General features: G+C 53.7%; 1 protein-coding gene across 1 annotated transcript; it reads left to right on the forward strand.

Annotated features, from left to right (window-relative positions):
- The first annotated feature begins 3736 nt into the window (after positions 1-3736).
- On the forward strand, positions 3737-13125 carry LOC136570854 (serine/threonine-protein kinase PAK 3-like). The gene is made up of 13 exons (XM_066571259.1): positions 3737-3747; positions 6153-6340; positions 6409-6572; positions 7761-7883; positions 8843-8987; positions 9669-9732; positions 10364-10412; positions 10723-10835; positions 11095-11212; positions 11974-12073; positions 12355-12551; positions 12648-12785; positions 13024-13125. Exons 1-13 carry the CDS (start codon positions 3737-3739, stop codon positions 13123-13125), a joined length of 1512 nt encoding a protein of 503 aa, XP_066427356.1.
- The last annotated feature ends 1521 nt before the right edge of the window (positions 13126-14646 follow it).

Raw genomic sequence — 14646 nt, forward strand, 5'->3', positions numbered from 1 at the left:
CTTAGTGTTCCCTTGGACAGGCTGCCCCGTAGGGCAGAGGGCTCACGGGCCGACGTGCTGCTGGCCGAAGAGACGCCGCAGCCAGGCGTTTTCTAAGGAAGGCGTGCAGGCAGCCTGGGGAGATCTGCTGCCTAGGCTTGATTTCAGTGCCAAGGGATAAAGGGCTCTTTCTGCTGCTTTTGTCTTTCCAGGGGCTTTGGAGGTGTTTATAAAGCCCTTGACACCAGCAGCGGACAACAGGTAAAGTGCCAACAGCCCCATGCCATTTTGCAGCTCTGGAGCGCTTTCCCCGCTGCTGTGAGCCCTGCCTGGAGGTTTGGGTGGCAGCTCCATGTCTGCAGCAGAGGCTGTTCCTCTGAAGTACACTCTAGGCTCAGGAGGCAGAATGCATTTGGGATGGCCTTTGGTGCTTCTGCTAAGCTCTGCTGTCGAGTGACAAGGCACTTTGGCCCAGCCCGCTGCCTCATTGCAGCAGCACTCGCTCCGTGCTGCTTGTGATCTCGAGCAGGGGGCGTCTTCTCAAGGTAAACGGTGGCCAATGTCATTTCAGGTGGCAATCAAGATCATGTCGCTTGAGGAGGAGATGTCCGAGGAGCTGGCTGCCAATGAAATCCTGGCCATGAGGGACAACAGGAGTCCCAATATCGTTACCTACTTAGACAGGTTGGCCTATTCTCATGTCAATGTAGCTTTAGCTAGTGCAAGCCCGAAGAGACGATGCCCTTTGGTCCCTGGCAGAGAAGGGAGCTGGTGGTGATTTCTCTGCTGGTCTCCAGAGCATGGAAGGAGTTGGAGCTGGTGATCATGAATCTCTTGTGGCACACGTAGCTTGGAGAGCAGTTGCAAAAACCTGGCTCGGGCCCCTGGCTGACTGAGGCTGTGCCCATTGCTGTCTCTCCATGCCGTGGTTTTCTTCTTTCAGCTACCTGGTGGATGCGGAGCTCTGGCTGGCCATGGAGTTCATGGACGGCGGCACCTTGTTTGATGTGCTCAGCGCGGTGTACCCGGAGGAAGGACAGATAGGCGCTGTCTGTCGGGAGGTGAGGGATCCCGCTTGTGCTTCCCCAAGCCTGCCCAGGATGCTGCTTGCCAGCTGGAGGTTAAGGACAGCTGGGATTTCTTGCTCTCACCTTTCTTTTGCTGCTGCTGCTGCTGCCTTGACCACACACAGGAGAAGAGCGAGCATGGGAAGTGAACTGCCTGCCGCTGTGCCCGCACTCCTCAGGCTCTGTTCTTGCACTCTTCCATCCTGTGTGTCCTCTGGCACTGGTGCTGGCTCACTCGCTTGGTTTCACTTGCTTCCTCTTCTCAGCTTTGCCTGGGAATGTTAGCCTGGAGCCTGTCTGTCTGTCCTACATTCCTTGCCACGCGAAGGCAGCATGCAGGCGGCAGAATTTCAAGCTAAGGGCAAAGAGCCGTCCTCAGCTGCAAAGGCTAGCATTGCAGCCCGCATGGCGACGGATTCTGGAACAGCTCTAAGGTGCTGCTTCCTCCTCTGCTGCCACTAGGCTTCCCCAAAAATCTTTGCCGTGCCGCCTCCCAGCCAAAGGTGATGCGCTTCCTACCCAAGGCCGGCGGAACTTTTGGGAGCTTGGATGCCTTTGCTTGGAAATCGAGAAAAAACTTCCAAGAGTGTTGAAGCAGCAAGCTCTTCTTCGTGACAGCACCATGATGCTGCGCCCTCGCTCACAATTCCCTGAGAAAGCCGTCAGTCCCGTCGAGCTCTTTCCTTTCTGGTGGGATGAAATCCGATCCTGTACGTTAACTTTCCCTCCCTCCTTTTTCTCTCTCAGTGCCTGCAAGGACTGCATTTCCTTCATTCCCGCCAAGTCATCCACAGAGACATCAAAAGCAACAACGTCCTTGTGGGCATGGATGGATCTGTCAAGTTGGGTGGGTATCCCTGCTGGGCTGCAGCATTTCCAGCACCTGCCATGCGCTTGCATTTCGGTGACTGCCACTTGGGCAGAAGCGCCGCTTGGCCAGTGCGTGAGTGGCCGATGCCTTCTTTGCCTGGCTCCAGGCATGTGGAAGGAGAGCTCAGCTGCTTTTTCAGCTAGATTCAGCATGGCCTGGTCAGGCTTGGAGTGGGAAATGGTTTTGGCCGCTTTGCCAGTGGGAGCTGGCTTTGACAGGCTTTGTTTTTGGCCTCAGGTGACTTTGGCCTCTGTGCTCAGCTCAGCCCTGAGCGCAGCAAGCGCAGCTCCAGCGTCGGCACTCCCAGCTGGATGGCGCCGGAGGTGGTGAGAGGAGAAGCCTACGGCCCCAAAGTGGACATCTGGTCCCTGGGCATCATGGGGCTGGAAATGGTGGAAGGGGAAGCTCCTTACGAGCGGGAAGCCCGTCTCAGGGTAAGGTGCAGCTTAGCAAGAGGGCTCTGTGTGGAGAGAGCTGCTGTGGCTAGCAAAGGAGCAGGTGCAGTGTCCTCTTGCATCCATGTGCTGTAGGTTTTTGAACTGATAGAAAGGAACGGGCCCCCAAAACTGCAGAACCCCAGGCACCACTCGGCTCTCCTGCGTGACTTCCTCCGCTGCTGCCTGCAGGCTGACGAGGACAGGCGCTGGTCTGCCCAGGAGCTCCTGCAGGTAAGAAAAAGCAAAGGGGCAAAAAGCCCTGGCAGCTGAGGACACCTGCATGAAGGCATGAGGAGGAGTGTGGGCCACGTGGCGCAGACAGCTCCCAGCACAGCAAGGCGCAGGGGGACATGCTGCCCTCGGTGCTCTTTGTGTGTCTTCCTGGTAGCCAGGGAATCCTGCTTGAGCCCGTGAGGATGGGATCCTGGAAAGTAAGAGTTCCTTTCTTTGTTCTTTTTCCTCTGGGCAGCATCCCTTTGTCACCTCCAGCGATCCTGCCTCCAGCCTGGCTGCTCTGATCATCTCAGCCAAGCAAGTGCAGGAAGACTGGAGAGGAGACACCTGCGCCTGAGGAGGCCCTTATGCTCCGCCAGCCCAGAGGAGGGAAAAGGGGATGTGTCATCTTTAGGCAGAGCTCCAGCCATCCCCTGAGTATTAAGAGGAGCTGTGCCATAGATAGGAAATGTGATTTTTTTTTTCGTATTTGCTCAGTTTAGGTGTTTGGTTAGGTTAGGTAAGGTAAGGTAAGGTTAGGTAAGGTAAGGTAAGGTAAGGTAAGGTAAGGTAAGGTTAGGTTAGGTAAGGTAAGGTTAGGTTAGGTTACGTTAGGGTAGGTTAGGTTAGGTGAGGTTTGGTTAGGTGTGTGCTAGGTTCAATTTAAAGCTGTGTTGTTTTTTCTTTCTCCAAGAGATGAAAGTTTAAAAGAATTAGGAGATATAGGGATCACCATTTAAGGGCTATGGAACGTAGATAGCTTAGATAATAGAGGATTGTTTAGCTTAGAATAGAGTGTTGTTAATTTAGGCAAGCTCTGAGGTATCTTTGAAGTAGAAATGAAAGAATTGTCATAATAAGAATTAAGCTGTGAGAGGAAAAGCTGGGCTGCAGCCAAACTGGAGCCTGCAGGTGCTCCAAGCTGTCAACCTGAACAGGCCACCTGCAGGACAGAAGGATGAAGATGGAGAAGTGGCGAGGGGATACTTTGTTTCAGCCCGAGTGACAATAAAAGTCTAAAATATCCAGAGTGTTGTAAGACTCCCTTCCTTGCCAGGCTGTAGCTAAGTGGATGGTCCCCTTCAGAGGCCCAAAGAACATAGTGAGGTAAGCAGCTTTGCTTGCCTGAAGCGTGGAATGCCCGCGGGAAGCTGCCAGACTTGTGGGTAATGAACGCCAGGTAATGAGCTCACATTCAGGACAACACCAGGAGGCAGATGTGCACTCCTTTCTGGGCCTCTTGTCGTGAAGATGTCAGGGTGATCAGCAGGAATGACCATTTTGTTCCCAGCCTCCTCTCACTATGTCCCCTTTGGGATGGAATGGCATTCTCATAGCGGCATCTGGCCCTTCCTCCCTGCTTCTCTTTTCCCCCCTTTTCAGCCCAGAGCCCCAGGGACCATCTGGGCCAGCCTGATCCCCCACGGCTGTGTGCAACCACCAGGCCTCCTGCACAGCCCCATTCCCACTCTGCTGCCTCCTTGGCCTTTTCCCACATCTGGGCCAGCCTGCTCTTGCCAGCTTTTGGGCACACAAACACAGCATACCGCACCTGTCAGGGAGCAATTTGATGCAGGAGCCCCTGCTAAGCACGGCTCAGCAGCCCGGCACTTTTCCCACCGAGCTGTGGCTCCATTTGGACTCCATCTGCTGGGATACCCTCTGTGAGGGACCGCTCAGGGACTGGATGCTCCTTGACTGGTGCCCACAGGCCTGATTTCCACGCCTCCCCATTCCTCCTAGCCCTAAGGCTGCCTCAGCCTTCTAAACACAATTTTTCTTACTCTAATGCCTTTCTGTGCTTTACTTCATACTCTAAGCAGGAGTGCCCAGTTTTGATTGTCTTTATCCTAGAATTAAGAACAATAAGTTGGAAGTGCTGCTAGAGTTTGTCATTTTAAACTTGAAGCAACTGCAAAAAGTAGAGAAGCTTTCAGTGCAGCTTTTCAGTTAATTTGAAGTCTCCTTCCTCTTCACTCAGTTTCAGCATATCTGTTGATTTTCCTCTGCTGTCATCTTTTAAGCTTCATCACTTGTCTATGGATCTGTAAAAAACCCCCTGTCAACCCAGGGCAAATTTACTAGCCTTTGTATTTTTCCTCCTCTGGAAAAGCTGAGGCTCCTGTGATCTTCGCCTGTGATCTAGACTTGGATTCCCGTCTTGGCTCTGGCTAAGAGCAGAACAAATGGAATTTCTTACCTGCTAGTAAGATCTGCTAGCAAAGGTCACAGTTAGAGCTAAGCATAAGGCTTCTCTCCCTCCGCCGAATACACATCTTTGTGTCTAGGCCTGGCAATGTCCAGGAGCACCTGGAAGCTACTGCCAAGGACAAAAGTCTCACTCTTGCTGGTTTTGACACGGAGTTTTTGGTAGGATTTTGATCTACATCTACAGTCATCTACAGGAACTGGATTTTTAGATACAAAGTGCCTTCAAGCAACATTTCTAAGCATAGTGGGCAAGGAAGTCCAGATACTAATGAGTTGTGGTTGGTTTTAACTCTGTGGAACATCTGGTACAATATCCCACAACGTGTTATTTTTGACTCTTTCAGGCATTTAAAACTCAGGCTTATTCTTGTCAACACTTTTCTTTCCTCCCTTCAGAAATCTGCATGCCTAGGTACTCAATTCTTTCTCAGTTTGTTGACAAGCTACCTGTCAGACGATAGTTGTCTCTTGATCCAGAGATGGGGAACTGTCACCATTAGGCCGGACGTGACATACACACGTGATCAGGGTCCAAGAAGAAAAAAGTTTTCTTTATTCTGCGTGTTCTCCAGCTTCTACACTCTTAACAAAGCGTGATCTTAAGTCACTGACTACACCACAAGAACTTCTTATATCCATTGGTGCAAAGCAATTAACGTCAATAGAATTGGCAAAAGTTTTACAGAAATTTATAAGGCAAGTATACACATCTACTTAGGCACTAGTCTAGCTTACGAAAATTTCATCTCTCTTTACTAATCGGTTTCCATGCTGACGGCCTTGTCTTCTTCCTTGCTATGGATACACTGAAAACCCATCAATTGGGATGTCTTCTATGAACTCAGCTTTGCTTGCAGGCCAGCTGTCAAGCCCCTCCATAGGTCAGCACGCACCCGCGTGCTTGAGAAGTGACTGCAGCCTAAAATACTCCTGGAACTTTATTATCTTTGCTTCTTTTCCCCCCTAAATGTCATTGAAGAAGTGAGACTTTTCAGAACCAGCTCCCATGCCACCTAGAAGAAGCAGACTTTTGCTTTCAGTCAAAGCTTTTGGGACCAAAAGGCGCGTTTGCTTGGATTCCTTGGATGCCGCTTGGGTTGGCCCATTTTCTGAGTTCCCCTGGGACGCCTTGAGCACTGCCTTATGGACTGGGAGGACATTTTCTGCTGCTTTATGAGTGAGGAGAACTTCCCAGGCTTTTCTTTCGCATCAGCTATACAGAAGGTTGCCTTGCTGGGCACAAGAAAGCCATAGAACAGCTGCTATTGTGAGGTCAGGGGAGCGGTGCCACGTCACAGTGCTGTCAGCACAGCGTTGCCCCGGTGCACGCAAGGCCTGCTTGTCCAGAGCGGCTCTTCTGCTCGCTCCCTGCAGGAGGATCCTTGTGCTCAAGGAGTTCTCAGCAGACGGCCTGCACCCCGAGAGGAGTCTGGGCTTTGCCTTGGCTGGCATCCAGTGTGCAAACCCGCACAGCGCTGCCAAAATGATCGGGCAGGTCTGTGCCGCGGTTTGCACGGTCTTTTCTGTTGTCTATTCTGGCTACTACCTGACCCAGCTGACTCGTAAGTAAAGGTTTCTCCTGGGGCTGGCATCACCCGGCTTTTGCTTCACTCTGCTCGTTATGCCGCAGCAGTGACCGAGTTTATTTGGGAACACAATGGCCATGAAGATGCCACCGCTTTGGTCAATGTCCTGCCAGCAGCATCAGCTAAAAAGGGGGCATCTGTGTACTGGGGGGCGGGTGCAGAGTATTTGCCCCGCAACCTGCAGCGGTTGCCTTCCCTCCCCGAGAGAGTGCGCGGCACTGGAGTTTGTCATTTCCTCCTCTTGCTGCTTCAAGCAAGACAAGCTGCTAATTGCAGACTCGGAGGGGAGATGCTCAGAAGTACTGCTAGCAACTCGGTGGCTCTCTCCAGGAGCAAAGGAAAGCACCTTTCGCTCCCAATTCTGCCCCTTAGAGGCCTTGGCTGCGTGACTTGAGCCCTTGATGGTGTGCCAAGACTGCGATTCCCTTGGCGATGCAGCACAAAGTCCAGTGCAGGGAGGGTTTGCTGCTGAGTCCAGCAGCTGTTCCTGGGCTGCTTCAGCAGGGAGCTGCCACAGGGAAGGGGCCCTTTGTGGAAGCTCTGCTGGGCTACCATCTTCAGCCAAGGCATGGGAATTAGGGCATGCCATTTAAAAGAATCTAGATCTAAAATGCAGGAAAGAGAAGAGGAAAATGCTGCTTGAGCTGTTGGGCACAAGGGAAGCTGAGAGTGTTGAAGAGCAAGGGGCATTTCCAGCAGCGTCTTTCTATTTCTCTCTTGGCAAAAGAGGCCCAAATGTAGACAGAGCCTACTCTAGCGTCCTTGTTGTTCTCTTGCCTGCTGTGGGAAAGAGCTGTTGCTCCGGGAGGCCTGTTGGGAAAGGGAAATGCTCTGTGTTGGGACTGCCTTGTGCTGCAGGAGTGGCCAGCACAGGCACTTTTCTAAGGGCCTCTGGTTCCTTTTCCCTTGCTGGCTGCAGGTCACCTGACCCGCGGATGGAGGCAAGCCTGGCCTTTGGTGAGTGGCAAAGGAAGCTGTGACGTTGCTGGCGTGTGACAACGGGGCGGCAATTCTGCCAGCTTGGCTTCTTGCAGTCCAGTGTGGAGTGCCAGCGTGGGAGGCTGAAAGAAAGGCCAAGTGCCCCGTGGCATCAGCAGTAGCAAAGGGAGCACTGGCTGTTTGCTGATTTTGCAGGGAAGAGCCTTTCAAGAGATGAAAGGCAAATGGGACAGCTCCAAGGCATCTTGCTGCTTCTAGGCAGCAGGGAAGCTCAAATGCACAGCAAGATGGGAGTAGCACCTCATTCAGCCAACTTCCTGGGCTTTTCATGACTCAGAGTCCCACTTGTATCAAAGTCTACCATTTCCCCTTCTTCTGGGTCCGTTCCCAGCTCAACAGAAAGCAGCTCCTAAGGGATTGCCTTTTGCCCATCTCTCTCACGTCTGTCTGTCTGCAGGCCTCAACAGCAGGGTCAGCAGCTCCTCTGGCTGCCTCTGGCATTGAGGAAGAGGCTGAAGAGGAGCAAAGGAGCATGAAGACTCCAGCAGCTTTCTCTGCACAGCCTGAACTTGCAGAGCCGGTGAGTGGCAGCTGAGCATGGCACTGCCTTTGGTGCAGGGCCACGCTTCCAGTTTTGGAGCAGCCCTTGGTGCTCGTGGCTGAAGATGCTGGAGGCTGTGTGCCTGCCGGGACCTAGTGCTGCTTCAGGCAAGCCAGCGAGCCCCGGCCAATGAGTTCTGAAGTTTGGCATTTAAGCTGGGATGCTGAGAGGGCCTGAGAATGTCTCTTGGCATCAGACAGGAGGCAGCATTCAATGATTCTCAGTGTAGAAGTCAGCCCCGTGTGCCCATTGTCAGTGCAGGCTGCCTGTGGTCAGCGGACGGAGCGGCCCAAAGACGCAGTTGCCGGCCTTGCAGGGGACCTGGCAGACACTGGCCCCTGGAAGGGACCTGCCCTCTCCATGGACTAATTAGCTTCAGGCTGTGCTTCACTTCCAGCCGGTCAGAGCAGCCTTTGGAGAGGAGAATCCTTGGCAGCCCTACATTGTGAAGGGCGGGTGGGTCTGGGCAGGGCAGGAAGGCGTCTCCGAAGGGCCGCTCCCTAAAGGCTGCCATGGAGAGGGGCAATGCGTGAAAAAGATCAGAGAAGGGCCATGCTGCGGGCTTCTGAGCAGACCACTGCATGCCAGTTGCGGGCTGATTTCATTGCCCAGGGAAAGACAGGAGGAGGAAAGCAACAAGGCCCTGGGGAACTGCTCTGATGTCTTTCTGGATCTTGGCAGCCCCATCGATCCCTTGTTGCCAATGTCTTGCAGAAAAGCTGAAAACGTGGAGCATGGAGGTGGCCCTGAGGGGCTGGATCCAAGTAGCCTTTGGGCTTTTGCCAAAGTTGCCTTTGAGAAGGGGACATGGGAAACGCCCCAGCTGGAGAGGCCTGGGGGTGGCTGACAGCACCTTCCCAAGGCCTTGCTTTGGCCGTGCGCTGGGCGGGGCATGTGTGCCAGGCACCCTTCTGATGGGCAATCCTTCCTTGTCCCAGCTCAACACAGGCTCTGCCATTCAACCTGGTGCCGCTGGACCAGCGTGGGCTGCAGCAGCCAGCTCGCCCCCCGCTGCTGGCACTTCCTGCAGCAGCGCAGCCCAGCAGCCCGAGAAGAGGCAGGAGCAGGGCCGGAAGACACTGAGTGAGTCGGGTGCATTTCTTGTGTGCCAGAGCAGTGTGTTGTGTGCGTGTCTGGGGGTAGGCTGTGCCAGAAGTTGCCCCTCGGTCTCAGAGGCGCTTAGGCCTCTCGGCAGAAGCTGTTGTTGTGCTTTGAGGCAGCGCGGCAGCGCTCAGGGACTTCCTGCTGCCTGTGAGGGCGGCTGGGCCTGGCTTGGCTCGGCCTGGGCTGCCTTGTGTGCCAAAGACAAAAGCAGAGATTGTTTCTGCTTGAGCAGAAGGCTGGCACCTAGCAAGTGACTAGGCCCCAGGGAGCTCTCTGGCCCCAGCTGTTTTCGGGCTCCCGTTCTTGCACCTCCTCTGGCTCAGACACTTTGTGGCCCTGGCAGTGGACCTGCCAGTGATGGTGGGTGTGACTGCAGAGGCTGCAAAGGCCCTTGGTGACCTCTTAGGGCCCTCTTCTTAAGGTCTCATCATTTTGGCTTATGGCATGGGATGCTGCGCTTGAAAGAAATAAAGGCCTTCCTCGAAAGGCCACCTGATGAAAGGTGGAGAAGATGGCCCTCCCACTTGCTGGTCTCAGCAGCTGGAAGCCAGGGGACCGCAAAGGGCCCAGAGCTGCCGGCTGCGGGGCTGCCTTTGGGAGGGTGTGGGGAGCGGCGTCTCTGTGTGCGAGCGAGCGCCCTGCGCTGCTTTTGTCTTTCAGGGAGCATTGTGAGTCCGGGCCAGCCAATGAGCAAATACACGGCATTTGAAGAACTGGGACGAGGGTAAGCGTGGCCTCGGCTCCTTTTACAAAAGTGTGGGCCAGGTCTTTGGCTGGTGCAATATCAAGCGTGAAGTCAGGCAAGCTCCAATCACGGTCAGGCTCTGGCTTTACCTCCTGTCGCCTGCCTGGACTGCTGGGTCAGAGCAATGCGAAGGCCTCATCAAAGACAAGTTGATGCTGGCATTGTCTTGCTTGCAGCAAGGAGGAGCAGGAGCTGGGAAACCCTCTGCCCCTGCCGCTTTCTGGCCTGAAAGAGCACCTTGCCACTCAAGAAATGTCAGATTCTCAAGGACAGTCTTCTGACTCTAATTGTTCTCACTCTTTTGACACACACATGCATGCACACCCGCACAAGGAGGAGAGTTCCCCTTAGGTTTGGAAATGACCTGGCTGGGCGTGCGCCTTGGAGATTTCCAGCGGCCCTTGGTCTTCATGCTGCACCTTAGTGTTCCCTTGGACAGGCTGCCCCGCAGGGCAGAGGGCTCACGGGCCGACGTGCTGCTGGCCGAAGAGACGCCGCAGCCAGGCGTTTTCTAAGGAAGGCGTGCAGGCAGCCTGGGGAGATCTGCTGCCTAGGCTTGATTTCAGTGCCAAGGGATAAAGGGCTCTTTCTGCTGCTTTTGTCTTTCCAGGGGCTTTGGAGGTGTTTATAAAGCCCTTGACACCAGCAGCGGACAACAGGTAAAGTGCCAACAGCCCCATGCCATTTTGCAGCTCTGGAGCGCTTTCCCCGCTGCTGTGAGCCCTGCCTGGAGGTTTGGGTGGCAGCTCCATGTCTGCAGCAGAGGCTGTTCCTCTGAAGTACACTCTAGGCTCAGGAGGCAGAATGCATTTGGGATGGCCTTTGGTGCTTCTGCTAAGCTCTGCTGTCGAGTGACAAGGCACTTTGGCCCAGCCCGCTGCCTCATTGCAGCAGCACTCGCTCCGTGCTGCTTGTGATCTCGAGCAGGGGGCGTCTTCTCAAGGTAAACGGTGGCCAATGTCATTTCAGGTGGCAATCAAGATCATGTCGCTTGAGGAGGAGATGTCCGAGGAGCTGGCTGCCAATGAAATCCTGGCCATGAGGGACAACAGGAGTCCCAATATCGTTACCTACTTAGACAGGTTGGCCTATTCTCATGTCAATGTAGCTTTAGCTAGTGCAAGCCCGAAGAGACGATGCCCTTTGGTCCCTGGCAGAGAAGGGAGCTGGTGGTGATTTCTCTGCTGGTCTCCAGAGCGTGGGAGGAGTTGGAGCTGGTGATCATGAATCTCTTGTGGCACACGTAGCTTGGAGAGCAGTTGCAAAAACCTGGCTCGGGCCCCTGGCTGACTGAGGCTGTGCCCATTGCTGTCTCTCCATGCCGTGGTTTTCTTCTTTCAGCTACCTGGTGGATGCGGAGCTCTGGCTGGCCATGGAGTTCATGGACGGCGGCACCTTGTTTGATGTGCTCAGCGCGGTGTACCCGGAGGAAGGACAGATAGGCGCTGTCTGTCGGGAGGTGAGGGATCCCGCTTGTGCTTCCCCAAGCCTGCCCAGGATGCTGCTTGCCAGCTGGAGGTTAAGGACAGCTGGGATTTCTTGCTCTCGCCTTTCTTTTGCTGCTGCTGCTGCTGCTGCTCTTCTCACCACACACATAGGAGAAGAGCGAGCATGGGAAGTGAACTGCCTGCCGCTGTGCCCGCACTCCTCAGGCTCTGTTCTTGCACTCTTCCATCCTGTGTGTCCTCTGGTGCTGGTGCTGGCTCACTCGCTTGGTTTCACTTGCTTCCTCTTCTCAGCTTTGCCTGGGAATGTTAGCCTGGAGCCTGTCTGTCTGTCCTACATTCCTTGCCACGCGAAGGCAGCATGCAGGCGGCAGAATTTCAAGCTAAGGGCAAAGAGCTGTCCTCAGCTGCAAAGGATAGCATTGCAGCCCGCATGGCGATGGATTCTGGAACAGCTCTAAGGTGCTGCTTCCTCCTCTGCTGCCACTAGGCTTCCCCAAAAATCTTTGCCGTGCCGCCTCCCAGCCAAAGGTGACGCGCTTCCTACCCAAGGCCGGCGGAACTTTTGGGAGCTTGGATGCCTTTGCTTGGAAATCGAGAAAAAACTTCCAAGAGTGTTGAAGCAGCAAGCTCTTTTTCGTGACAGCACCATGATGCTGTGCCCTCGCTCACAATTCCCTGAGAAAGCCGTCAGTCCCGTCGAGCTCTTTCCTTTCTGGTGGGATGAAATCCGATCCTGTACGTTAACTTTCCCTCCCTCCTTTTTCTCTCTCAGTGCCTGCAAGGACTGCATTTCCTTCATTCCCGCCAAGTCATCCATAGAGACATCAAAAGCAACAACGTCCTTGTGGGCATGGATGGATCTGTCAAGTTGGGTGGGTATCCCTGCTGGGCTGCAGCATTTCCAGCACCTGCCGTGCGCTTGCATTTCGGTGACTGCCACTTGGGCAGAAGCGCCGCTTGGCCAGTGCGTGAATGGTGAGGGTGTTGTGGATGTGGCCGATGCATTATTTGCCTGGCTCCAGGCACGTGGAAGGAGAGCTCAGCTGCTTTTTCAGCTAGATTCAGCAAGGCCTGGTCAGGCTTGGAGTGGGCAATGGTTTTGGCCGCTTTGCCAGTGGGAGCTGGCTTTGACAGGCTTTGTTTTTGGCCTCAGGTGACTTTGGCCTCTGTGCTCAGCTCAGCCCTGAGCGCAGCAAGCGCAGCTCCAGCGTCGGCACTCCCAGCTGGATGGCGCCGGAGGTGGTGAGAGGAGAAGCCTACGGCCCCAAAGTGGACATCTGGTCCCTGGGCATCATGGGGCTGGAAATGGTGGAAGGGGAAGCTCCTTACGAGCGGGAAGCCCGTCTCAGGGTAAGGTGCAGCTTAGCAAGAGGGCTCTGTGTGGAGAGAGCTGCTGTGGCTAGCAAAGGAGCAGGTGCAGTGTCCTCTTGCATCCGTGTGCTGTAGGTTTTTGAACTGATAGAAAGGAACGGGCCCCCAAAACTGCAGAACCCCAGGCACCACTCGGCTCTCCTGCGCGACTTCCTCCGCTGCTGCCTGCAGGCAGACGAGGACAGGCGCTGGTCTGCCCAGGAGCTCCTGCAGGTAAGAAAAAGCAAAGGGGCAAAAAGCCCTGTCAGCTGAGGACACCTGCATGAAGGCATGAGGAGGAGTGTGGGCCACGTGGCGCAGGCAGCTCCCAGCACAGCAAGGCGCAGGGGGACATGCTGCCCTCGGTGCTCTTTGTGTGTCTTCCTGGTAGCCAGGGAATCCTGCTTGAGCCCGTGAGGATGGGATCCTGGAAAGTAAGAGTTCCTTTCTTTGTTCTTTTTCCTCTGGGCAGCATCCCTTTGTCACCTCCAGCGATCCTGCCTCCAGCCTGGCTGCTCTGATCATCTCAGCCAAGCAAGTGCAGGAAGACTGGAGAGGAGACACCTGCGCCTGAGGAGGCCCTTATGCTCCGCCAGCCCAGAGGAGGGAAAAGGGGATGTGTCATCTTTAGGCAGAGCTCCAGCCATCCCCTGAGTATTAAGAGGAGCTGTGCCATAGATAGGAAATGTGATTTTTTTTTTCATATTTGCTCAGTTTAGGTGTTTGGTTAGGTTAGGTAAGGTAAGGTAAGGTAAGGTAAGGTTAGGTAAGGTAAGGTTAGGGTAGGTTAGGTTAGGTTTGGTTAGGTGTGTGCTAGGTTCAATTTAAAGCTGAGTTGTTTTTTCTTTCTCCAAGAGATGAAAGTTTAAAAGAATTAGGAGATATAGGGATCACCATTTAAGGGCTATGGAACGTAGATATCTTAGATAATAGAGGATTGTTTAGCTTAGAATAGAGTGTTTTTAATTTAGGCAAGCTCTGAGGTATCTTTGAAGTAGAAATGAAAGAATTGTCATAATAAGAATTAAGCTGTGAGAGGAAAAGCTGCGCTGCAGCCGAACTGGAGCCTGCAGGCGCTCCAAGCTGTCAGCCTGAACAGGCCACCTGCAGGACAGAAGGATGAAGATGGAGAAGTAGCGAGGGGATACTTTGTTTCAGCCCAAGTGACAATAAAAGTCTAAAATATCCAGAGTGTTGTAAGACTCCCTTCCTTGCCAGGCTGTAGCTAAGTGGACGGTCCCCTTCAGAGGCCCAAAGAACATAGTGAGGTAAGCAGCTTTGCTTGCCTGAAGCGTGGAATGCCCGCGGGAAGCTGCCAGACTTGCGGGTAATGAACGCCAGGTAATGAGCTCACATTCAGGACAACACCAGGAGGCAGATGTGCACTCCTTTCTGGGCCTCTTGTCGTGAAGATGTCAGGGTGATCAGCAGGAATGACCATTTTGTTCCCAGCCTCCTCTCACTATGTCACCTATGGGATGGAATGGCATTCTCATAGCGGCATCTGGCCCTTCCTCCCTGCTTCTCGTTTCCCCCCTTTTGAAGATTGCAATGCAAGTTGTTTTCCATTGCCATGTCTATGGCAGATTACATTTTTCAAGTGGGCAGTTTGTCTTATCTCTCTCTTTTTAGTGACCACATTCACACCCCCTCCTGAGGGGACATCTGCTGATTACAGACCATTGAATGTCACTGCATGGCTGATAAGGACTAAAACATCCCATTGTGAGATGCTCTGCCCAGAGGGAGGAGCCAAGCATTGCTCCCCAGATATAATCCAGAAGTTCTTGAGACACCACACGGCTTTCTCCACGTGATTCCCTAGAGAAACTGCAGCTCCTCTTTTTCCACTGGATCTTCAGAGGAAGAATACATCCATCTCTATAGATCCCCCTCGCTCCAACAGCACCACACCTGATACTTTAGGAGGACAGCAGCCACATTTCCAATTGGACTGCCACCAGCACCCTGGCCCACAGGGTTTCAGGTCAGGTTCTGACTCTGTCAGTCTTGTTCTAGTGTACTGCATTGTTTATTTTATCCTTTTTTTTTCTTTTCCCCAATAAAGAACTGTTATTTCCTGCTCCCATATTTT

Source organism: Molothrus aeneus, unplaced genomic scaffold (genome assembly GCF_037042795.1).
Source record: "Molothrus aeneus isolate 106 unplaced genomic scaffold, BPBGC_Maene_1.0 scaffold_40, whole genome shotgun sequence".
Lineage (NCBI taxonomy): Eukaryota > Metazoa > Chordata > Aves > Passeriformes > Icteridae > Molothrus > Molothrus aeneus.

Bases quoted from the DNA above. Each gene is read 5' to 3' on its own strand.
- LOC136570854 (XM_066571259.1), top strand. The intron at 8,988-9,668 runs GTGAGTCGGGTG...TTTGTCTTTCAG, and splicing joins GCAGGGCCGGAAGACACTGA to GGAGCATTGTGAGTCCGGGC. The intron at 12,552-12,647 runs GTAAGGTGCAGC...CGTGTGCTGTAG, and splicing joins AGCGGGAAGCCCGTCTCAGG to GTTTTTGAACTGATAGAAAG.